The 25,825-nt window shown below is 42.6% G+C and overlaps 1 protein-coding gene across 1 annotated transcript; it reads right to left on the bottom strand.

Moving 5' to 3' along the window:
* Positions 1-39: 39 nt before the first annotated feature.
* Positions 40-25,825, bottom strand: mxd4 (MAX dimerization protein 4). The gene is made up of 7 exons (XM_062433146.1): positions 25,793-25,825; positions 25,621-25,695; positions 24,900-24,999; positions 21,483-21,512; positions 8,243-8,357; positions 6,468-6,630; positions 40-5,077 (listed from the first exon to the last, which is right to left on the bottom strand). The coding sequence occupies exons 2-7, from the start codon at positions 25,682-25,684 to the stop codon at positions 4,914-4,916; spliced, it is 636 nt and encodes a 211-aa protein (XP_062289130.1). The 5' UTR covers positions 25,685-25,695; positions 25,793-25,825; the 3' UTR covers positions 40-4,913.

Raw genomic sequence — 25,825 nt, 5'->3', positions numbered from 1 at the left:
TCATTTTACAGGCAATAATGAGGCTGCAGAGAGTTTTATGTATAAAACATTTTAATTATATTACAATGAGAGAATACACAATACCGTCAAGTGTTTGCTCAAATGTAGCCAGCACCAGGTACTCGTGTACACGCACTCGCACACACAAAACAAATCCAAAAAAAAGGAACTTATATAACATCTTCTGAATGCATATTACACATCTACTGAAAAGAAAATATTCACAGGTCTCTGGCACAGAACTCTCCCTACTCTGCACAGTATGTCAGCCCAAACAAGCTCCACGCCATCCTCTTCTCAACGAAACCCCAGCCAGCTCACCCTCGCTATGGCCTCCAGTTTGTTGTGGGTACAAAGAGAACCCGAACACTGGTAATACACCTTGCGTAGAGTCTAGAGTATCGCTCAATACATGAAGATTGAAAATAAGGAGAAAAGACATGAAGGCTGACGTCCAGAAAGGGGGCTGCTTACCTAAAACCTACAAGTACTTAAAGCTATCTGGAATTAAATAAAGGAACTTTTACCTGTCAATCGGTATGGAAGGTTTAAAAGTGACTATTTATTTGGCAGGAATATTTCATGGAAGTCATTTTAAAAGCACTGCTAACACAGCAGGCTCGGGTAGAGTAAGGTGTCTTCTGTGTTTCTGAATTCATCTGTGCACACAGACATTTCTGTCTTGACCCCAATCTCTGCGCATACTGTTCTCAGTCTGTGCTTTTTTCACTCCACCCACCCACCCCTCACTCTTTTCTCTGTGCCTCTCTGCCTGCTGACTTCCCCAAACATCACACTGTGCTTTTGTGTTCTTAGAAAACCCACACACGTAAGTAAATCTCTGTGCAACAGAAACATGAAAGCAAATATCAGACTTTGTCTGCACTTGCTCTGAAGTCAATTTTAGATCAAGATAAATGAGATCAATGTTTTTACCTTTTTCGCAATGAAGAAGAAAGAAGCAGTGACATTGTGTGTTGCCTCTCCAAGGGGTTAATGATAAGAGCAACTGAATCTTAACTAACAGGTACAATCTCTACTTCTCTTTTTTTTTTTTTTTTAAGAAAATAACTTTTTCCAAGGCACATCATTAAAAGAATTTCCATAATAACTATCTCATCCTGCATCCAAACAAAATGTTACCACGTCCAGTCAGCGAGTGTGTGCTATGTTCATTTTTCAATGACGCCACTGAAAAATTATAATCTCATGTCTGGCCCTCTGCTCATTCCATTCACTCCGTCTTTATCTTACTGGGAGGTTCTGTGCAAGAGAATAAATTTATGCCATTAACATGGTTTACTTACTCAGTTGTTCATTTGACCAACAAACTGAAAAAGGACATTTTTTGCTACAAACAGTCATGTACAAATCATTGACATGAATGTAAACTCTGGATGACGAAAAGAAAACTGCTTTTCAAACGAAAACAAAAACAAAAACATTTTTTTAAACCTCTAGTTAATTTTTTTGCCCTCCTGCAGTGTTTGGAGAGAGTGCAGATAGGAGGTAAAAAATTCATCAAAACAAAAAAAAAAAAAGTCAATAAAGAGTTGGTCAACAATAAATGCACCACAGTCAAAAGCAGAGTCAAAAGCAAAACCACCTGTTTGTCTTGAAAACCCTGCCCGCCCACCCTCCCTCAGAAAGCACAAGATGGTAATATTGCTGTGTCTCAAGAGGTCCCCTGATCAACGGGTAACACTATGTCGGGATGGACCACTGGGAGCGTGGAGGATAACACCTTAAGCTGCCATCATTGGATTATTCTTTTATCGCTCCTCTCCCAGTGACTCCCATTGAACAAACACATAGTCGACATACAATAATAGTAAAATGACAACAAAAAAAAGAAACACGCTTCAAAGTTTTGAACCCCGTTGGTGACCATTCGGGGTGACTGGAAGCTGCCATGGGAGTTTACCAGTGTGTGGTTTTATCATTTCTTGTGACAGAGGCTGCACTGGCAGACGGGCGGGCGTCAAGAGGGTGGGGAGTGCCTGGACAGGGCGTATAACAACAGCGGCTCTTCAGTAGAGACCGAAGGGGCTTTTTCTTTTTTCCTCCTTTATTTTCAACAAGGTCTTCTCTTCACGTGCCCCTTGCTCATGGAAGTGTTGACTGTTTTTGCATGGTGAGGGTCAAAAAGCTTTCAACCCCGCCGGATGAGAAGAAGAGGGAAGATGAGATTAAGAAGAGGGGAGGGGAGTGCGTTGGAGGGGTGACGACCTGAGTAGGGACCGAGGGTGAGGAGGTGGGAGTAGGAAGTGGGAGGAGGATGAGGAGGGAGGTCGAAGGCTCACCAAGGCACAGAATGGCAGCAGGAGAGTCACCCAAGGGAGAGGGGCCAGTGTATCAGCTCCCCTGCCCCCACTCTCCCATCAACAAGCCTGGCCTCCTGTCTGTCTCTCATATATATATATATATATAGATAGATAGATATACTCACTCTTTTTTGTCTTTTCATTACAAGAGAACATTTAGGAAAATATAATACAAAATTTAATACAAGAAATATAGACACTGGCTATTATCACGTTTAGCAACAAGTAGCTTCTTTTGTATGCAAGTTTTTTTGTTTTGAGTCTTTTGTAGTTTTTTTTCTTTTTGTTTGGTCAGACCTGCCATGGTGGACTGGCCCTTGTTTTTTGTGAAGTGTTGGGATGCCAAGCTCTAAAGACTGCCAGAGAATTGAGGCCTTGTGATTATTAAATGGTCAGAGAGCGACAGAAGCGCCTCCTCCGTCAATAGTGACTATTGTTATGAATAACCTTACAGAAGAAATTTCAGCAGTGCCCATTAGCTCCAGCAAAAGGTAATGCAAAGAAAATAAGATCATTAGTCTCGTTAAGTACTACTGAAAGTGATTAGTTTAGCTAAAGTTAACTAAAATGAATGCCTCTACAGAGAACAAATCATTAGAGCTGGCCCTTTTTACATATATATATATATATATATGTATATATGTATATATATATATATATATATATATATATATATACTGTATATATATATATTTTACATGTTTACAGCTTTGACTTGTTAATCAGGTAAAAAAAAAAAAAACAATTCTACATACATGAACACTGCGTAAAAAAGTAACAGAGCTGTAGAGAAATCAAATTCTGGATCAATGAACTTGTGAGCAAACAGGACGAACCACTAGTGAAAAAGAAAAAGGAGGACTGCTCCTTTTTCTGCAGGTCCGCTCTCTGTTGCCACCCACTTGCCATCTATAGGGTAAAAAGGTAAAGGAAAAAGTCTCCCGCAACACCTTATGGTCCACCAGAATTGTTTAAAACACTCAGAAGAAGCACCCTCCTCTCGTATTTATTGCTACATCAATTCGCTACTGAGAAGGAAACACAAGACTTGAGTCAATCTTTAAGGAGTTTTAGTTGAGGCAACTCTTGTTTTCATTTGATATAGTAGTCCATCCACACCATAGGGTGGTATAGTGTAGTGGTCAGTAGTGTGGAATAGTGGTTAGGCAACCCAACCAAAGGGAGACAAGAGGGTTTGGACAGTAACTGTACATCTATATACATTCTTTCTTCTCTGCTACGGCTCTGTCACTTTTTCAGTTTGTCTTTTGCCAAAAGTCGGCCACATTTGGTAAATAAGATCTGACTACAAACAGAATATTTAAATTAAACCTTTACAGAGGTACTGCTCCGCTTTGACACCATCCTAAAAAAGTGAAAAATTAAAGGAAAAAGTATGTTCATTAATGTTCTTGCTGAGAGTTAAATGAGAAGATTGATACCACTCCCTTAAATGTCCATTTAATATGAAGCTGGAGGCCGTTAGCTTAGCCTAGCATAAAGCATAAATTTAAAAAAAACAATCTGCCTAACAGCACAACTGTCTTGTTTGTTTTGTCTTATAAAAAAAAAGTTACAGTTACATAATGGTGGATTTGGGGGGTAGGGGGTCATGTGAAAGTCACTGCTTCGGACTAACAACTCCCCTTAAAACTGCGGCTTGTAGATGTTACAGTTTGGTTTTTGTACGGATTAAACAAACAAGATACAACATGTAGTGAGTTTTCAGGGTTCTGGTAATTTTTTTCATCTTTGGACATAACCATGTTAGCCAGCCCCCCCCTCTTTAAATGTTTCCTGGCTCCAGCTTAATATTGACTGGACACATACAAGAATGGTATCAATCTTCTCATCTAACTCTCTCTAAGAACGTCAATCAAGAGTATTTCCCAAAATGTCAAACTATTCCTTTAAGCTTTCACCATTTTAGGGAACATCTGCTAAAGCTACCCCTGTGAATCATGCTTGTGTGAAGGGAAGATACTGTGTGATGTAAATAAATTTTGAGGTCCCGATGTTGCGCGTATTGCAGAACAAACAGAAGTGCTAAGCCTTGTTTGTGTATTATTGCCACATGGAAATGACATGGAGCTTATATGTTGTTTCTGACCTCTCTTAAACTCGGTAGCTTGGTCTTTCTCTCTTGCACACACACACAGACACACACACAGACACACACACATTTACAAAATCCTGATTAACAAGTCAAAGCTGTCCACCACACCACAGAAGTCTCCGACAAAAACCACAATTTCTACTCTGTTCTCTCTGAGCCTGCAGCAAAACACTAGGTAGGGGTTGTGAAGGCAGTGGGAGGGCAGGGCATGTCATGAGGGGCAGGTTCAGGCAGGATACAGAAGGGTGAGGTAGGGTCAGTGGTATATAGGAAAGAGGAGGAGGGAGGTCAGGAAGGCTTGAGTGGCATTTCAGCTCCACGGCTTCCTGGAGAGCCGGAGCCGGGATAGGAGGAACAGGTTCAGGGTGTACCGCCTTTGTGGACTGGTCTGATGTAGGTAGTGGGCGGCGTTCGAGAAGAAAAAGCATGTGTGAAGGAGCTGAATCAGGCTGGGAGATGGAGGGCCGCTGCGTCTAACAGTGGTGCGGCTGCAGTCTGTGGGAATGTGTGGCTGTGTAGCTGGTGTCGCTGGAGCTGCTCTGGAGGCTGTAGTGGTCCTCCTCCTCCTCACCGTCGCTGATGCTGTCCACGCTGTCAGCCTCGCCGGGGGTGAACTCCATACCCTCGATGTCCACCTCTGCACACAAAACAGAGAAGAGAACACACGGTTATTTTGAGCGCTGTTTGAAAACAGAGCAAAAGAGAGGAAACTGTTTATTTCCATCTGCCAACTGTGGGCATGTTTATTAGGGATCCTGCTGCGCCTGTGGATTAAACCTGGATTTAAACGGCCATTAACTCTGGGCAAGCAGACAGATCTTTGTGCTCCTGCAGCTAATCCCCATCCATTGATAAACAACTGCATTTGTGTTTACCTCATCCAGTATCAGTAACCCTTCAGCAACAGTCTGAACTAAGCATTCGATGGAGAGTCTGTGACCCTGGTGAGCAGCAGATGCACCTCAATCCACAATGAACTGGATGGAGTTTCGGGATACTGGCATTTACATAAAAGCTGTTAGTGGGCAGAAGTAACACCCCAGACCTTTTTATTTATGTCATTTCTACATATAAATGATAACAATAAAATGTGACAAAGCTAAAACCAGTACTGCACCAGCACACAGCAGACCCACCCCAACATGACATCTCTCACCTTCAGTAGCTAAAGAGGGAAAGCCAGATTTCTTTATCTGGAGTCTAGGATACCTAGACTCCAGATAAAGATAGGTATCTACCTTTTGACCTCAGAGCATCACCTGCAAACATTTTCACTTGGATCACAGTGTACCTCAGAGTTTATCAGTGGACAACGAGAGGAATTCAAACAGCCAGCCAGCCCACACTGGGTTGAGACTGGTCTAAGCCATACTGTAGCTTGGCCATTACGGATTTGCGTCAAATGTGGAGGTGATGCACATTTGATTGACAATAATGTCACAGTTACATAAAGCCATGACCGCAACAATGGTCGGAGCTGTATATGAAAACCTTCTGTATAAATAATATGGCTTGGTTTGGGATATAGTTGAAGTTTTTCAGAATATTGTACGTACATTTACATAAACTCCAGTAAGTCCCATTTAGATTAGCCTGTAAGCAGCGATGATTTGAAACATACTTTAATATATTGCAGTTTAGCACTGTCACAATATAAGAGTTTCAATAAATGAATATTGGGCCAAAAGAATTCACAATATCACTTTATCTATAGAAAATATGAAAAATAAATAAATAATGCTATCAGTTAAATCCTCTTTAACTTTGTCTGTTGATTGTTTTGTCTCTCTTCAGGCAAATAAATTACGCTCAAAATACAAGTGGAGGTGGAGGTGGAGAGAAAGTCTGTAACCATATCTGCACAAAAGTATACAAAAAGGCCAATTACACTTCATGGATAGTGAAAAGGCGACACATCAATACAAGTACATTGCTACACCCCTACTGGAGTTAAACTGTCCAGATTTGGGACAAATGTGTTACTATTAAAGCGTTGATCCTTGTTTTAGTGCAGCTGGTTGGCGTACCTTGCTCGGAGTCGGTGGAGATGGTGGAGCCCATGCTGTCAGTGCGGATGCGCTCCACGGATCCTGACACAGAGAGCTGCTCCAGGCGGCGTTTGAGGTAGCGGTGCTCTCTCTGCAGCTGCTCCTTCACGTTTAAAGCCTTCCTGTCCTGCTCCTCCAGCTTCTGCAGACATACAGAAATAACAAAAACAAATCAGTGTTTGCTGGATCCAACCAGCTCAAAATGTATACTCTATTACATTTTTATTTGAACCAGTGCTTTTCTTTTACATTTGTGCCATTCTATTGAAATGTGCACATCCCCCCAAAAAGGTCACAGTGGGAAATGTTTCTGTTTCTACTTTTGTGTTCCCACACGTTATTTTTTTTACATTACCTGGCAACGGGGATCCAAAAGCTCTTATCAAGGGAACATAAAAGAAGTTAAGAAAAAAAAAGATCCCACTGTGACCTTTGAGGGACTCTGTAGAAGTCACACAATCACATACAGCATATAATTTAAGATCTCTGGCATTTGACTTTCACATTTAAAAGACATGTCAATGCTGGAAGCAAAATATTTGTTTTTCTTTTCTTGCTTTTACAGCAATTAGTTCTGTAATTACTGTATTGTTGTTGGACAAAGTGTCATCTGTGCTTAAATTTACGTCATACTTATAGATGCTGCCGCTGTTTACGTAAAACTATGAAAACTTATGAAACCAGTTTTGTTTTCTGTCATATCCTATCAGTCGGGCCTCAGACAAAGTTTCAAAAGAGAGCGTTTAACAATAACAACATTTCAACGTGTAATGGGGAAGTTGCTTTATGACTGTGTAAGGGTTAGTAGGTTAGAAAGTAAAAATAAACAAACTCTTGTAAAAGTTTGACTCAACGCAGGATTGGATTTTGCATGTATTCAAATGTGAACATTTCTCTGTAGTGAATCGAGGCAAATTGCACTGACGCATGTCGTTGCCCCCCTATGATATGAGAACAGGAGATATAGCGAAGTGACGAGAATTAGCAGAGGCCGTCTGAGCAGAGACGATTTGCACAGTAAACAGGAAGTGAAGGGGTTAAAACTCGGCGTGTCTGGATTTTCCACCGACCACACTGTGACTGCTGTTGCTGCTTGTAAACAGCGAGATCAGTGCTCAAATGTGCAGCTCATCTTCTACAAATTTTTTAAGTTCTGAAATTGCTGATGTGTAAAGTTTTATAAGCTCCTCTGTGTCACTGCATGCTTTTTTTTTCAAGGATCTCACATGTCCTTTTGTGTATGAGAGCTGCAACGGTTAATGAACCACATAGGAGGAGCCTTAAACAAACTTCCAATTATCTCCTTTCACATATCTGAAGATCAGCCACCAAATGTGCTGCTAGTTCCACTCTGTTGAATCATTTGTTTAGGGTTTCAGTCTTGGGGAGATTTTATTTCTGGCAGATCCTGAACTGCTCTGATTGAAAGATTAGAAATAAGCACACCACTTAAAGAAGGCCAAAAGAAAAAAAAAAGTGTTCAAAACACAGAACACGTCTGAACCAAGTGGTCAAAATGCCACCCAAGGCTCCGAAAGAAGAAAAAGATAGCACTGACCGCAGCAACTTCAAATTGCTTCGATGTAAACCAATGGTTAACTACTTCTCTTCATCCATCTTTATATACAGTCTATGGTTGAAAATGTTGCCGTTTTTGCTCGATGAACATCAAACAATTAACGCAATTATCCAAATTGTTGTTAATGTGGTACGTATCTGGCGTTCTTCTTGAGGCTGTGTGTGTTTTTTAGTACCTTGATGTGCATCTTGGCCCTTTTCAGCAGGCTCAGTGTGGTGTGTCTCGTGCTGTCTGGACCCAAAGGCACCAGCTTCTTCAACTGCTCCAAGTACAGCCGTAGTTTGGCACGTCTGCAAACAACACAGGACACGGGGTGAGTCAGCAAGTATCCACCAGCAGAAAAGACAGACTACACCTACACAAACACACTGACAACAGCTTGTCCGCAAGTCCCCCGAAGGACAGAAACCAGAAAATCAAACTCTTTGTAAACTGTGAATTTTATGTCCTTCTGTGAGAAAAGTGACTGAATACTACACGATCAGGGTTGGTTTCAGTTCTGATTTCAGGCTTGACCGTGAAAGCAGGTTCAAAGGATTGAGGAGTCTTGCTCGTTATAGGTGTTAAAAGCTTGCAGAGGCTCCAGCAAACCACTTTCAGATTTGTTTTACACTGAGAATATCTACGCCCATCGATGACATGCAGCCAGATATTCAACCAAACACTCAGCCCAAAGTCAGAGTTCATGTGTGCACCCCAATATTTACATCTTTCCTCATCAAAAAGAGCTTTTTATACCATACACCCACATGTGACACACATTAAATGAACCTCACAGGCCCTCGGTTTAACTTTTTCTGTTCAGACGATATTCCTCTATCCCTTTTTTGATTTTTTTAGCTGTGTTTTTTTTTCTTGCACATAAAACATATGCAGAACCAAAGAGTGACACACTGACTTCCTCACTGTCCATGATAGATTGACTGATGCACAAAATGGCAACCCAGCTGTGCCCTACTGAGGGAGACTCCTTAAAGCCACAGTCCCCATGAGCGAAAAATCATTATTGAGTAAAGTGACAGCTATGAGAGGTTTCTCATCTGTTCTGGTCACTGTTGGCTGAACTCAAGATGCAAACCGTGGCCCCAGAAAACCCTGCATCCTTGCCAAAAGCCCTAGAGGCCAACAACCCCGGATCCATGAGTAAACAGCTCGCTGGATACAGCATGTGGATGTTCAATTTAGTGACAGTGACAACAAAGAAAAGTTCATCTCTGTGCGGACACGGATTGACTGCGCGGATATTGTATATTATGTCAAAGGACTGCCTTTTATTTACAACATTTTTATCAGCAGATTACCTCCCCTCTCTGTCCTTGGTCCATTCAGATTTGCTCATAAAGGCCTTTCAAGCCTCCATTAGTCAAGCTAGTGCATGAACCATTTCTTTGTTCTGAGCGAGGCTTCCCCCCTTTTCTCCCGTTCCTTTGGCTAACTCCGGCAGAACGGTAAACAAACTCTGACAATGCGAGGTCTCCGCTAGCCATCGCTACGATTACAATAAACCTAATCAGAGAAATGAAGCTTTCTGGGGACGACTGCAGAGCTGAGAACACAGGAGGCCACAGCTCAAGCCCAAGAATACACACTCTAAACATATGCACATACACACAAACACACAGTCTTTTCCCTGTTTCTTTTTCAGGAAGGGCGTCGCCTATGTTTTTCACATAAAGTAAGACCCTCTCAGTAGCCCTGTCTGTTTCAATTAGAAGTGGACCAGAGATGGCCAAAGGGCAACAAGAGAGTCTCAGGGACTAAATATAATAACTCAAAATCTTAAATGATAATTGCATATTTAATTTTTAGGGATTTGATTGTAGCTGTAAAAAATGCTCTGGATTTTTAGATTATGCCTTTCAAACCATCTCTACCTCTCTACAGGTGCTCACAAGCGTTCCCAAAAAAAAGGGCGTGTGAAAGTGCTCCAGTTCTTTTATTTCCTCTTCTCCCAGGGGGCGCTTCCACCCCCCACCACCCCCCTTCGCCCCCACCCCCATCCGCTGAACCCCTCCATCCCTCTGCTCCACCCTGCCAACACCAACACACCCTAGTCCCACTGGAAAACAAGTGTCTTCTGAGGACAGGGGTGGGGGCCCACCTCCAACCTGACCCAGTCACAGCCACATGAAGCACTTGGACTCCAGCCAGGGGAAGCAGGCAGGAAGGAGCTGGGGGTCTGCAGCAGGGGGGAGGGGGGATGTTTTTTTGGAAGGGAGTGGGGTCCGAGAAAGTGGATGACTTTCTCTTGGGTTGAAAAAAGGGCTCTTTGAGTGCAATGTGCTCAGCTGCACTAGGCAGCGCTCCACACACATCATCCAAAGGGTAACTTGAGCCAATGGGCAACCCCCCCCCCCCCCCCCCCCCCCCCCCCTCCGCTTCTCCATCTCCTCTAATGAAAAACAAAAACAAGGCGTTCCCCTTCACTGCCCCCCTGCCTCCCCAGAAAACCTCTGGTGTTTTTTATGGACTTATTCATCACAGGCCCCACCTGTACGCTCACCACATATTTTACCTGGCAGGCAAACAGTAGAAATGTGCACAGATGCACTTTTACCATCACTGTTACCACATAAAATTAAAATCAATGTCTGCACTGTGTGGTGTTCAAGCTGTCAGATAAACCTTCTGATTCATAAGCAGACATCGAGCCGGTCAACAACTGTGTGGTGACTTGAAGACAAACCATACACGTGACAACAATAAGACGATCAAAAAACACAATGGCATATATACAGTATGTCATTCCTTGCTATTGTTCTGTAATGTATCTTGGGAGCACTGAGGGCTTGTGGTCAGCAGAAAAGCCGATTATTTACTTGAGTCAACATGCAAAATAAGGAATCTAATGGTTTGAAAAAACAATCTCTCCATAAGGTCCATTTAGTAGCTGCTTTAGAGCTTTTGATCCTATCACATGATCCTCATCAGCAGATGGAGATTGCCCAGTTCCCCTGGAACTGTGGATGTTTGAAATTTTTCTAATCATTTCAAGGACTACTTTTCCATGTTGGCTTCAAAGTTTGAAAGGATTGACAGCTCCAGAACTTCTAAACTAAACTAAATGAACCTTGTGGTGAGATTATGTTATTGAATACTGTGTCCAGAGTCCTAGACTGAACTTTCATTCTCAATGGAACAACTATCCTGATCTTGTTATCCTGATGTCTAATAAATTTGAATACATCTGTTTCAATTGGGGCTGCATGTTATCAGTTTTAAATTTAAAACTCAAACTAAATTAAAAACATATCTTCGCATTCTCTGTGGCACATTTTACTTCCTACATCCAATGTATAGTTTTGGCTTCACAACATGCACGCTCATTCTTTTAATGCTGATAACAATCCACACAAGTATTTCTGTCTCGTGAGCTGCAACAGGTCTGGGCAGAGTCTGGCTGCTCCAAATTTGTCTTTCTTTTATCTGTCCTTATTGTGTTTCCACGTCATCCGTCTGATGCATATCATTGAGACAGGACCTGGTTAAACCCGGCAGTGTGTCCCTGACAGCTTCCTCCCAGCAGCACGTGTTCCCCCGTCGAGAGACACACTCACTATTTTTCTTCAAGAGCGCACAGACGATTTGGAGCGGAGCAGGACCCTCCCTCCCTCACGTCTGTTATTCCTGAGCCAAGCCCTGGTCACGCAATGTTTATCAGATTGCCTCAAACAGCCGTGCAAAGTGTGGCACCAGATGAACGTTGTGTCCATGGAGGAGAGCAGACAGTTCACACCGACTGGTCCACATGGTTCTGAATCACATCAAATTTCCCAATTTATCTGGGTCTTTGATATTCCACTCATGAATAGAGAGTAGTCGTGTGGTGCCACATAAGGGTTTGCAGAGCAGACAGATTTCTGGTTTGTTTGCGTCAAACATTGTGCAAAAGTCAAGGTTTTGTGTATAGTGCACGCAGCACTCACAGGCTGTTCTCAGCACTCTAATGATCTCATTTTAAAGCAAACTTCTAAAGAATAGTAAAAAGCTAATCTAGTGCAATATTATGGCAGCATTTTAACACTGAAAAGTTTTTGTGAAAATTGCAAAGGTGCAAAAACATAATGCCCTGTAATTTCAATGCATTTGAGGGTTCAATAGTAAATCTGCAATTTGATTTACATGGATTCATGTCTGCAGGGAAATGACCACCTGACCGTTCTCACGTGCAGAGTACCACGGGATGATTTGGGTCTGATCTCTGGCCTTCCCTCCCCCCCCTCTTCCCTCTCCATCAGGCGCTCAGTGCCAAAACAAAGCGAAGGCGTAGGGGGGAAAAAAAGGAACTTTTGCTCAGAATGCTGCACACTGCTGAAACTAAAACAAGCTATTTAAACTGCTGACTTGTGCTCCAAGGTTACTGGGTACACATTAGGCCTTTCTCACAGATCTGCTCATACTTTGGGCCTTGGAAGGTGCACAACCGTGAAATATCTTGTTTTGCTGCTTAAATCAAAGGCTGTTTGTCTGCAGCCTGTATGTCAGCCTGATGCATACTGCAAGAAATGTATGTATGCTGCACCAGAGGATGACCACAATCAGTTTCACAGTGTCCACACACACTCATGATGGTTTGTCCTGGAGACGACAGTGTGTCTCTGGACCGTCCAGCGCTCTGGGATCTAGGCTCTATCTGCACACAAAGCACTGTAGGGCCTGAGAAGGCAAGCCAGTGCAAACAACGGGCCTTCACCCCTCACTCACTGCACTGTTTAATGAGCTTGCTGCAGCCCGGCGCATTCCTCCACCCATACGCACAGAACCGAGTGGCTTGTCTGGCTCGGAGCCAAACCCGCTAAACTAAGGTCAAAGGTCATCAGAAACACCACTGCAATGTTTCCTCTCACTGCTAGAGCTGACTCGGTTTGTCCCTGTCGGTTTTAAAGAAAATAAAATGTGATATGATGCCTCTGGTGTTGTTTTGACTTGAGCCCACAAGACATCAACACTTAGGTTTCACTGCCTAGTCAGCTCATATTGAATACTTATAGAACAATTCAGTATCAAGCTTGGTTATGTCCTTTGAAGTCTCTAAGAAAAGGGGATCTGGTCTGTGTTTTTAAAGAAGAACTAAGTAAAAACCACACTGTTCTCACAGAGTTATTTGGGAAAACAGCAAAATCACTAAAAACAAGTCTGACAGAGGCAAAGAGCACAAACAGCCAGAATATCAAACAGGTTTTAAAATTGAAGGAGAACAAATAGGCAAACAGTAAAACTATGGCTAAAACTGACAGTTGTTAACATCCATCACAGTTTATTGATTCAAATTTGACCAGTTCTTAAATACAGTGCTCTAATAATCTGATCTATTTGAGCTTGTTTACAACCTGTCTGATTGCATGACTGCTCATGTTTCAGCCAAGTCAAATTTGTACTGTAGCATGGTTTCAGTATTTCCAGATCTCAGCAAGTACCAGAACTTCAGTGTCACAGTTTCATATCTAATTTTTTGGCTAAATTCTTAATTCAAAGCATCAGTGTTTTCTCTTAACTTTTAAGCAGTATACAAAAAACATCTCAAAGTTTTCAAAACCTTCCTGCATCTGGTCCTGTGTTTACAGCGTGTCTCTGTAATGTGAAGTGAAAGTGGGGGCTGCGTTGCGTGAGTGTGGATCACCGCGGTGCGGTGGTGGAATTAAGGGTTGCCATTGGAGTGGCTCCACATCTGGCTGGCAGGTTCCTGGGGAGTACGATGCAGATGGAGGGAGGGAGGCTTGAGGTGGTGAGGGACCCTACCCAGGGGCCAGCCGACAAACACACACACACACACACACACACACACACACACACACACACACACACACACACACACACACACTGGGTCTTTCAGCAGCCCCTCATCAGTCTCCCTGTCACCCTCTAGCCCTGCCCTGAACATGTTTACATTTAACAGAGATCTGATGTGCCGTCTCTGAAAAATAAGAGGGTAGAAAAATAAGACGGCAGCTGAGGCAGCTCATGTGAAACTGGCAGAGTGGTTTGCCACGCTGCCCACGCCAGTGAGTCAAAAAGACAAACACACACACACATAAACAGTGAGGCGCAGGGAGACACAAGAGGCTTTTATCATGCAGTCATCTGGGACGAGCTGTATTTGTTTTCTGTCGTCGAGGATGCCGCACCCACCCACTGTGTGCAGTGACAACTGTGAGGCGAGACAGACGGATACAAGTCCCCCATAAACACATTCTCCTGACGGCAGGAACATGGAGCTTGCTCTCACATGACTCTGCTCTGACACGCAAGCAGCAAACAGAAACTTGAATACTCCAAAAACAGCAGCACACACGGAGGGAGGGGCCTAATTACTTTACTACAACCAAAGAAAAGGCTCTGCATAGTTTACTGGTGATTAAACAACAGGAAACTGAAGAATTAGGCATTTTGTTGTTCACTCGACGTAGTAGTATTTCTACAAAGCTAACTGGAATTTCCACTGGGCGTGCTTGGGAATGCCTTCTAATTAGATTCATTTGATTTTTGTGTGTGTGTGTGTGTGTGTAGTGAAACAATCCCCTGTGTGAGCGTGGATCATTACAAAATCCCTTCCACTGCACCAACAGCTTATACTGGTGTTAACAGAAAAACAGATGTCAAATAGAATTTAAAGAGGAGAGCGTGTGAGCAAACAGTGAGGTAGAGGGGGGAAGCTAAAGAACAGTTTCCCTGTGCATCTCTGAATCATGTCAACACAATGTGAAATGACAGACCTGGACATTAATTGCCTTCCGCTGCATGCATTTGAAAAGTACATGTGCAAATGTTGGACTAGACTAGCAGAGACAAGTTCAGCGAGCTCAATAAACACATTCCCCCTGACGCCGAGGTTGTGGTTTTATAAGGAATCTTTGTCAATGATTAACACGCAGGAATCCAGTGGTATAAGAGGAGATCTCAGCTTCCATGTTGACTGTAAAAGTTGTTGTTTACTTTGGGAGAGGAGGTTTTGGAACAGTGGGGCGGGGTCCATCCTTGGGGTCTGGAGCCACTTATGGGGGTCGCAAGATAAATCTGAGGAGTCCAGAATGATAACAGAACAAAATGGTGCTTTTTTTTTCTCCAGACTTTCTTCAATGTTTTTTTTCCTGTGAATTGCAGGATGTTGGTACCTCTTGAGGATTTTTTAAAAATAAAACAAGAGGGAAAGGTTTACATAGGCTCATGCAACCTGTGACAAGCAGCTATTTTAGCCGAAAAAGTTGAGACCTACTGCTTTACAATAGAGAAAAACTAAACTAGACAGAATAAAGAAGAGAAAAAAAAACAGACTGATTTATGACAGAACGCCTGCAGCTCTTAACCCATCTATTGATGCATAATCAAACAAATATTTGCTTGCTTGCCAAAAAAACAGGCATTGCTGAATGAGTTTGTGGCTGCAGAGCATTCTAGTAGTACTTGGCCTGCTAGTTTTGTGACCCCCATCCACCCACACACTCTTCCCCTTAAACTGCCTCTCTTACTTAACTCTGCATTCCAGCATATGTGTGCATACTCTGCTGACCTGAATTTCAGGCTGACTGCTCGACACACAGAGCAGCCACGTCCTACACTGCCTCCGGTCCCTCCCTTCGGCAACAATCAAGAATGTTTTCGTCTCCTCCTCCTTCTCCTCCTAAGGAGAAGGGGCGATCTGCAGGCCTACACGACACACCCACTTCATTACATGATGCACCTCATCGATGTAACAGCATGCTACACTGCATCCCCCCAACCTAACCTAACCCTACACATCTCAATGCTCTTGTCTAAACCTAACCAAGTGCATATAGTAAAATGGGTGTGTCATGACACAGCGAGTCTGCAGATAGACCTACTTCCTACTTCCTTTTCATTCTGTTTCCTGCTCTTCAAAACCCTCCCAGAAGCAACGTCTGCACCCAGGACTGTGCGATTGGATGACTATTGTTTCATATTATGCATATTATTTCGTTGTGTCGCAAATCAAACTCTGTAGGCCAATATTTTTCATCATTTGGATTACAATTTGCGTCCTTAAGCACGGATGCAGGCAGGAAATTTGCATCATTAACAAACATGGAGGAGAGCAGGAGAAGAACTCTGACCAACCAACACAAAATGAGGAACTCTTACCTAAAAGACAGACTTTGTACTTCTGTCACATGGATGTGGTTTGGGTCTGAAAAGACTGACATGGACCAGAACACTGAACTTTATATCATTATCTGGATATGACATTACCTATATCAGGATATACGATCTTTGTCATATCGCAGAGCCCTACTTGCACCTTGCTACACTGTTGTTTTTATGAGCATCAGCTGCTTTGCTGCAGTCAGCCAAGTTTACTGACACAGAAACGTGGTGTACCCTGCAGCAGTGACACCTGAGAGGGAGCAGGAAGGTTCTCACCTAAATGTAGGTCTACAGCGGTCACGATCACATGCTCAAATGTCTCAGTGAGTGTACAAAAAAGTCAGAAAACATCATCTACAGTACAGGCCTTTTGCAAACAGCTACTCTGTGACCACGGCCGGGCTTGACCCGAGTGAGCCGGAGAGCTTCTCAGCACCTGGTGACCTCACAGCGGGGAAATTCAACATGTGACCTCTTCTGCTGACCTCCAGCTTGTAGTCTGTTTCTTATTCTTTGTCCACATAAAGACTCTGCTTTTTCAACACCACAGTTACAACCCTGACTGTCCCGAGGGCTACATCCACAGACTTCAGTAAATGCTTAACTACTGCTGTAGTAAATCCAGTGCCACAGATTTTGTCACACAGGTTAAATGTCCCTTTAATATCTCTGGTTGTGTAACTCTGCTACACTCTACATTCCCAGTTATTTTATCCACAAATGTTTGTTCAACTGACTGTTCAACTGATCACAAAATGCATACATTTAAAGCTGAAGCAAGTTTATTAATTGATTAGTAAAAAAAAATAATACATAGCTAGTTTGATAATCTAAATAATCATAAGTCATTTTTAAAGCATCTTACCTTGGGGTCTGAAACATTTTAAACATTTGGATCTGTTACACTATTTTCTGGCCTTTTATGGACAACACAAGAAAAAGATCAGTTAACTAATCTGTAATGAAAATAATCATTGTATATAAATATAAATTAATTTATACATTGATGGAAAATTTGACCTATATCAGCCCTATGTCAACTGTAACATTGGGTCACAATGACTGAATGTACATGAATTTTGCCATGTGCCTTAATGACTGAACAACATTGAGTATATAAATCATTACACTGGTTTATTATCTGCCCATGCAGGTCTAATGACTCCAGCTCACCACACAACCATGAGGAATATATTTGATAGTGTGACATTTTAGGAAGTTAAGTACAAAAGCCACGTGCAAACATGTGAGACACATGAATGCCACATTATAACCAAAGCTGCATTGCATACAGAAAGTCGTGTCACTTTTGTTATATGACCTCAATCTTAGCTGTGATCTCGATGGTTGTGGGGTTTACAATCCACATTAAAATGTAGATTAGGAGGATTAACAGGCCTATCAAAGCCTGCTGTCCTCCACATAACTTCACTGTCACAAAAGAAGATTTATGCCTCAAAAGAGGAGAAACGGGCACAAATGACTTTTGGCAGTCAGACCAGGAAAGAGTGATAAAGACCTTCTGTGAGAAGGGCGCGCAGCTCTCCTCCTCCTTACTGCCTCAGGTTTCTGCTGACTCAGGCACTTTTAGGGGGAGAAATGGAGCGCCAGAATGAGGAGAGGGTGGGGAGGGGAGATAACAGAAAAAACAGATGTGGTCTCTGGAGAAAGAGGGAGACAAAGAGTAGAAGGCAGGGAGGTGAAGTAACAGGGCAGCGGACGGCTCTCCCTCCCATCCCATAACTCAAAAAGCTCAGCGAGGTGCTGCCGCTGCCAGGACTGGTCTATAGACACACACACACACACACACACACACACACACACACACACACACACACACACACACACACACACACACACACACACACACACACACACACACACACACACACACACACACACACACACACACACACACACACACACACACACACACACACACACACACACACACACACACACACACACAGGCCAGCTTCACTCGAGGGGAAAGAGCTCCCTAAAGCCAAATAAGTCATTCATCACAGCTGGGAGTAGAAGACACTTGGAGAGTAAATTTAATTAGAGAGACGATTAGACCGTGACAAACTGTGTGCCGGCTCCTGTGTTCATAAAGTGCATGTAAATTTAAAGTTAAATTCAACAGGTGCTGCTGTTATGTGCAGCCGGATATACCGTATATTGTAAGAGAATTGTATTTGTTGGAAATCAAACCAGTTCAACACTCTCAGCGTCACTCTCTCATGTCATCTCACAAATGAAACCGAGAGCACCTGACTGCTATGGGTGGTGTCTGTCTGGAGAGTTAAAAATAGAGCTGTAAATCCTTTTTTCAATTGAGGGAAGCAGAACAAACATACCAGATACTCTGCCTTACGCGCCCGGACTGATTTCCCGTAAACAGGTGTTATGTGGGAAAACAAAACGTCTGTAGTTTCGCAACTACTTGGTGTTGATAGAAAAGGAAACGTGTGGCACGGATGAGTCGTCATAGGCGTCATAAACAGCGGTTGAAGTAAGAAATGGGAAGGAAGCAATGCCAGCGGAGACCAACCACACAGTAGCACTTGGTTTCACAGAAATGAAACGTCAAGCTGATGCTCTACAGCTCTGGCTTGTGCCAATAATGCAATGACAGGAGAAAAAAAAGGAGAAAAAGCAGCCGAGTCACCCTCTAGCTGGTCTTTACAGAGCTGTCACGGCTACACTCGGGCTGCAGCAGATAAGCTGCGTCAGGGCAGACCACCCTGTGGGACGCTGCTGGCACCCAACCAGACGTCTCACTCTGATAACACGACACAAATATATGCAGGGTGCCTCCTGAACAGCAGCCAAGGCAGCCATTGGTTTCATGAGAGACTCCTAGCATGCATAAGATCACTAAGCATTGCCAGAGAGGCTGATGTCACAGAAAACAGGAAAAGTCAGAAAGCTGTCACATTAGACACTGACACTGCCTTCAATGTGACTGAGACTTTTGAAATGTACAACCTTTAGACTACTTTCAGGTAAAGTTCTTTAACTGTAGCATGTTTTTAGGCTCCATTTAGCATTTGATAACATGAAAAAAAATAGGGAGGGTTGTAGAATTTGTAAAAATGTATTTTTCAAAGTAAAGTATCCAAAAAAAATTAAACTAAGACTGTTTAAACTAAAAAACGGGTATCATAAAGATTCAGCAACTCACAAGGTAATGTTAATAAACGACTTTTTGACTACTCACAAGGCCAATGCCTTCCGGCATCTAAACCAGACATTCATCAGTCACCTAGTCTACCTCGTGAATGTACAGTACAAGGATGGCTCTGTTGTACCAGCGTGAACCAAACACACCGACACATGACCAAACAAAGACAGTGAGTCAGCCTGAAACAACAGCACCTCCCCTGGAGTGGCGTCTGAGGGCGTGAGGGGAGGTTGAGCCCTTGGAGACGATACTGGGACTAATGCAGATTAAACACTGGGCGAGTGATCCAAACTGGTCACGCAATCATTGAACTGGTTGAACGGGAAGGCTTTTTGTTTTCTTTTGAATTGACAGCAGAGAGCCAGAGATCAAGCGGGGATGATGAAAATGTTCTGTATGAGTTTATATCAGTAAAACAGAAACTAACCTTTTTCATTATTATTAATATTATTGATAACAGTCCAAACCACAAAGACAATTAACAGCGATATATGACATGGTTTGAGATAATCCTCATGTTTGAGAACCTGGAACTAGTGAATGAGAGGTGCTTCATACCTTCACACCCTCTAAAATAATTGTACTAATTAAAGCCTGAAGTTGTGGTTTAAACACCTGCATGTAGGTGTAATGACCGTGTAATTTACGGCCGCAGGTCCAGACAGGGGGAATCAGGATGTGTTCTGTTTCAAAAGGTTGACAATGATACCTCGTCACTGCAAGGCCTGTCAAAAAGGTAGGGCCAATTTTTCCATTCAAAACAGTCATGGGTGTAAAAAAAAAAGGAGGAAAGTACTTTTAAATAAACAGGAATGCATTACGTGTCCCTGAGGATGGTTTAGTGTGACTTACAGAGAGTTTGAACATAATTTCCTTTCTTTAGGCTCTTACATCATGACCAAAACATTAGTGAATCAGTAAACAAACACATGTTTTACCACTACAGTTAAAAAAAACTATTGTCTTTCTTCCTTAAAACTTGTGGCCATAGTGATGACGAAGGAAGTGATTAAACAATTTACCAGTATTTCTCAGTTTGACTGGACATCACCTCTTTTCTCAATAACCACACCCGTTATCTGACATGAGGTAACAGTGGTGTCTCAACACCTGCAGGGTAATCAGTCAGGGCCTCCTCTGTCTGTCAGGTCGGAGTGGAATATGCCCTGACTAGTTTCTCGACGTGCGACACACATCCATTACTCACTCCTTAACATGTGACTGGCAAACCCTAATCCCTCAGCGTGGGTGACAGTGTGTCACGCACATGCAGCCAAACACACCCATTTCTGCCTCTGCTCACATGCTGAAAGTCACATCAGCTGTTTCTTAAATCCTCACGGGTAGGAGTTTTGGAAGAGTCTGTGAGAGCAGCTTGGGGTGACACTGAGGCAAAGAAGCAGCAAAAACAACAAGAAAACTGTTTTACAACTTCCACCAAACATTCTTCTCCAAAGAATCTAGGATTTGTTATATCAATGAATAAGTTTGGCTTCCTGACTACAGATCCCTGATCTGTGAAGTCACATCCCCTGCCGGTGAAGTCAAAACAAAGCAAAAGCAGACATCTAAGTCTTCAGCGAGCAAGGATATCACATTACCACAAGCTGAGCAATGTACCCCGAAGGGAGGAGAAAAAAAAAACTGTTTGTGAGCTAGAGTGAGATGCATGCTGGGAGGAGACAGGAATCGCTTCTGTATGAGTCTGCGGGCTTCTCAGTTTGGAGAAATGACAGGCGAGGGCCAGATTCACCACACCTCCATTCACAGTGTCAGTCTGGGCTAGATTATCACATTACTGACAGGATTCCCTCTCCATACAAGGTAACAAGTTTCATCCGTGAAATGGAGACAGATCTAATCAAAATGAAGGTGCTCTTTGAAATCAGCTTATTATCCATTTTTCAGACACGAGGAATTAATTGATTAAATCTCTGCCTCTTTGAAGATGAACCCTGATCTGATCTGCGACTTTGGTGCTTTTGACTGAGAGGAATATATCTGACATTTACCTGCAGCCAGACAGTCTCTTCAGTCAGTATGTTAGGAACTCAAGGGTGCTGGGTGAAGACATGCACACACATCAGACAAACATGAGAGACGGGGGTGGGATAAGATGTCACCTCACCTGTGTTTCTCCAGCTCGTTGTGTGACGATCTGAAAGCACAAACAGAAAAAAAGACAATGTTGAGTGTCATAGCAGTATGCAGTAGACAGTAGACTTCGTATGACATGACGTGAGAGCTGGGATCTAAATGCAAGACAGATGAAAGCAAGAAGTTTGGAGCAAAATTCCAAATAAGAGTAGATCAGGGAAACATTTAAAAAAAAAATAATGTGTTGATTATTTTCTGCTTTTTCTTGTATTTCTGCCTCCAGGTTGCTCCAGGGTTTTAAAATGCTAGAATGGCTGTACTGTTAAATTTTAACGATTATAATACTCAGAAACAGGCGTCGTGTGTTGCATATTCATGCTGATTTGTACTGGAACTAAAGGCACAAGCAAGCAACATAAATGCTTGTTTACATATTCTGGTAATAGTGAGTCTAATTCTGAGAATTCTTTTCCATTTCTGTGTGACATCTGTCAGAGTGCACGCAACAGAGGGCAAAAAAAGGCCCTGAGAGGGAGAGAGAGAGAGAGAGAGAGAGAGTCCGTGACACTGCACAACACCCCCCGCCCCCGCCTGCTCCCACACACATACAAACAGCATGCAAACACTGCTGTTGTAGCTGCACGCTGGCTGAACAGCAGTGTGGACATGGATAAAAACACACTCAGACGTCTGGAGGCCTAGACGCTGCAGAATTCCTCAGCGTGTGGGCTATTCCGAGGAGAGCCCTATTATGATGTGCAGCCGGGAGCAGCGAGGGCACTGCAGTCCATCTGAAACAGGCCCTCTGTTCATGAGACCGTCATGGATACCGCGGCAATAAAAACAAAAACAGCGACAACAAAGAGTCAGACTGACAACAAGCCTTTTCAGATTTTCCGCTGTTCGAGAGCCCTTGTGCTTGTGAAGCAGTGGTTCCCACAGCTGTGCCGAAGCGCCTGCACGGCGACGCTGCTCACTGCACCGAAAAAGGGGTTACAGTTGACCATGTCACTGGATTAATGTGGCACAAAATCCTCCCAGAAGCAGCACAGGATGTTGCACTGTTGCTGATAACCTGATCCAAACCTGGCAACTCCTTTTTCTAAAAGGCCGACAAAGAGCGTTACTCCATCATGGAGGAAGTGGAGCTATTCAAACCTGCACAAATTGGGGAAACGTCTCAGTCAAAGCACGGGGCATGACCAGGAAATCATATGGTTACTGTAGAGGAAGGGAATGCTCAGGGAGCTGTAATAACAGCAGGTTAACACACACACTTTTACATGTTATGTAAAAGAATGGTGTGGCATGCAAAGAGCTGCGTGTCATAAACTCAACACTGGTGATCAAAGGCCTGTAAATTAGTCTTATATCATAGCTATCGGCTATCATCTATATAGCTTTTTATGGCATGTAAAACTGCCTGAGCTTATCCCCAAAGCACCCTGGGTACATTTTCCCACATTCACATGACGGATTTCAGGGCCGTAAAGGAAATCAAGCAAGCAATTTCTTGTCATCCGAGTTATTTATATTAATTTCAGGCATGATGTCTGGTGAACTGGTGTTTGTCATAGTTTGTGTATATGTTTGTCTGTTTTGGCAACCACACCCACACACTCGCAAATAATTGTGTTATGCCATCAGACACAATATCAGAGGAATGTGGAGGCGGCTTGGATTCTCATTTGTGAGACACCACGCAAATGTCAGTTTCAAATTTGCAAAACTACACGCCTTAAAAGGATTTTGACAGTGTCATTACAACAGTGACACCACATGATGATGTACGTGCAGTGACGTAACTGGCACACTCACTACTTAGGAAATCAGGCTGTGCTTCCCTAAACTAATATTAGCCAACAGGACATTTTATCTTCTCATCGAATCTTGATGCGCCACTCTTCTTCAAAATAATGTCAGCTCATGCAAATGTTTCCGAAAACACATTTAGGTAGTTCATGGACAACAAGCAATAACACATGCTGTGTGGATGTAAAAGTCTTAAAACTGGAGTCACATGACGACAAAGGGGATTCCTGATTAAGGTGTGTCCCAAATTGATTCAATCTTTTAAACACAGTGAGTCAATTTTGTGTGTCAACCATGTCATTATTGACCCACCTCCTAAATAGGCTTTTAATGTCAAGAGTCTTTGTGTTTAATATTAACCTACTGACGTTTAAATGACCCTTAGCCAGTTGTCCAGCTGCTCCATAAAGTGTGAAAGCAAGACAGAACCGAAACTGAAACTTGAATGTATTTACTTAAGTAATGTGATTCGGTGTGATTACAGTGTAGTGTTACACTGTATTTGGTATCTGTTACCTGCCCTGATGTTCTTACCCCAACCATCTCACTCCTCGTGGCTAAACTTAACCAACCCGACCAACACTGCAGGTCACAGAATCCGATGGGCCACCAAATACAGTGTAACACCAGTCTTGCAGTACAGCAGTGTCTAGTTGCAGGCAGCATGAATGGGGTCAAACGTGCATTAATGAAAGCTTGAGGGGTAAAGAATAAAATCCAATCGATATTGTAAGCAGAAGCTCAAATCTGCAGCGTCTCAACCATCATGAACTCTGCCTGTGTGTCTGTGTGTCTGTGTGTGAAAGTGAGTGAGAGAGAGAGCGAGAGGGAGAGGGAGAGAGAGAGAGAGAGCGAGAGAGAGAGAGAGAGAAAGAGAGAGAGAGAGAGAGAGAGAGAGAGAGAGAGAGAGAGAGAGAGAGAGAGAGAGAGAGAGAGAGAGAGAGAGAGAGAGAGAGAGAGAGAAAAGTGGTCTGACATGGGACATTTACTTTCATTTAACCTCTTAACCACATGAATAAAAAAGGCAGGTGAAAGCACGATAGCCATGTGAGACTGGGTGCAAATATGAAGGGTTATGTGCATGTTTTATGTCAACAAGCGAAGGGTTTGAGGCATACATAGACCATATTCTACTTGCTGCCACCATCTCCTGTTGTTATTTGTTTGTTTGTTTTTATGCTGTTATTTATAGACTAAAAGCTGACTAATCTCTTTACTTTATTATCAGCAGATTAAGGCTTACATTGTTTCTGTGGGTCTTGCGTTGTTAAAGCCACATTGAAATTGTTACTTGTACTCATAAAATATTTTAATTAATTTACTTATTTTCATCATCTAATATATTTTTTGTTAATTTCATTCCTTAACAATGTATTTTCATATTTGTGCTATGGCAACACATGTCAAATGTCATGCCAATAAAGCCTATTGACTTGAATTGAGATTGAATTGAGTGGGAGCAGCTGAGTTGACAGTGTACGCGTGGCAGTGTTTATTGGAGACCAAAACACAGAGAGCCCAGCCCCGGCAGCACAGAGATGCCATGAAAACACTTCTCAACCACTATATATGTGTGTGTACGCTTTTCTTACAAATATATAACACACATTTTAAAGAAGCAGGAATTCGTATTTACCTATTGTTCTGAGTTTTTCTGGAGATTGGCGATGTTTTCGTTTTCTTCCTGGAGAAGTCGCTACTGTACGGTAAAACAGAAGCATAGCCGTGCTCTGCCTCTATCGAGAAAAGACAACAAGACAAAACATGCATGTTAACATTTACAGTGGTGTCCGAAAGCAAAACAAAAAACAGGATATAAATATCTATACGCTGACACAGGCGTTTAGGGGAAATGGTAGAAACATGACATAGCTATAGAGGATAATCGATAATCATTACAATCGCTTCCACTATCCATACAGTCTCCAGCTAGGTCTATATTTTAAACATTTCATGCTACATGCATGTATGAGTATCTGTCATTATGATACAGGCTCATATTTCTCAATGTCACTCTTGTTTACTCATTTCTCTACAATGAATAGAAAACAAATACTGCATTATGAGTACAGCCTATATAACACCTAGCCTGTGTTAGACATAATGCAAACACAACTCATCATTACATGACACACTTTAAATATATGCAGTTATAGCTGCTCTTTTCTAGCATACAGGCTACCGGGTCCAGTTTGCACCCATCGTTTGTCCCATTGTCTCCAAAGTGACATCATACCTGCACTATGGCACTGCCAGTAAAAACTTTACCAATGAGAGAAAATGAAAGAGAGCTATCTAATTTTAAAATATCTCGGCAAAAAATCCCCTGTCAACTTGTCAAATTTAGCTTGAAATACCTCTGTCTCTTCTTTCCAAGTACTCTGCAGCCTCCAGCAGAATTAGGAGAGAATTAAGTTCCATCTTGTTGTTGTCTTGTTATAAAAATAGAAACAATCTATTTACACAAATGTACAAGTCATAAAATAATGGAATGGAAATTAACTTTAAAAAATAAAAATAAAAAACTACTTCAGAGCGATGTATGTGCGCAGCTATGTTCAC

Source organism: Scomber scombrus, chromosome 2 (genome assembly GCF_963691925.1).
Source record: "Scomber scombrus chromosome 2, fScoSco1.1, whole genome shotgun sequence".
NCBI classification, from domain to species: Eukaryota; Metazoa; Chordata; class Actinopteri; order Scombriformes; family Scombridae; genus Scomber; species Scomber scombrus.
The sequence above is the reverse complement of the archived record's forward strand: the minus strand, read 5'-3'. Positions and strand labels throughout refer to the sequence as shown.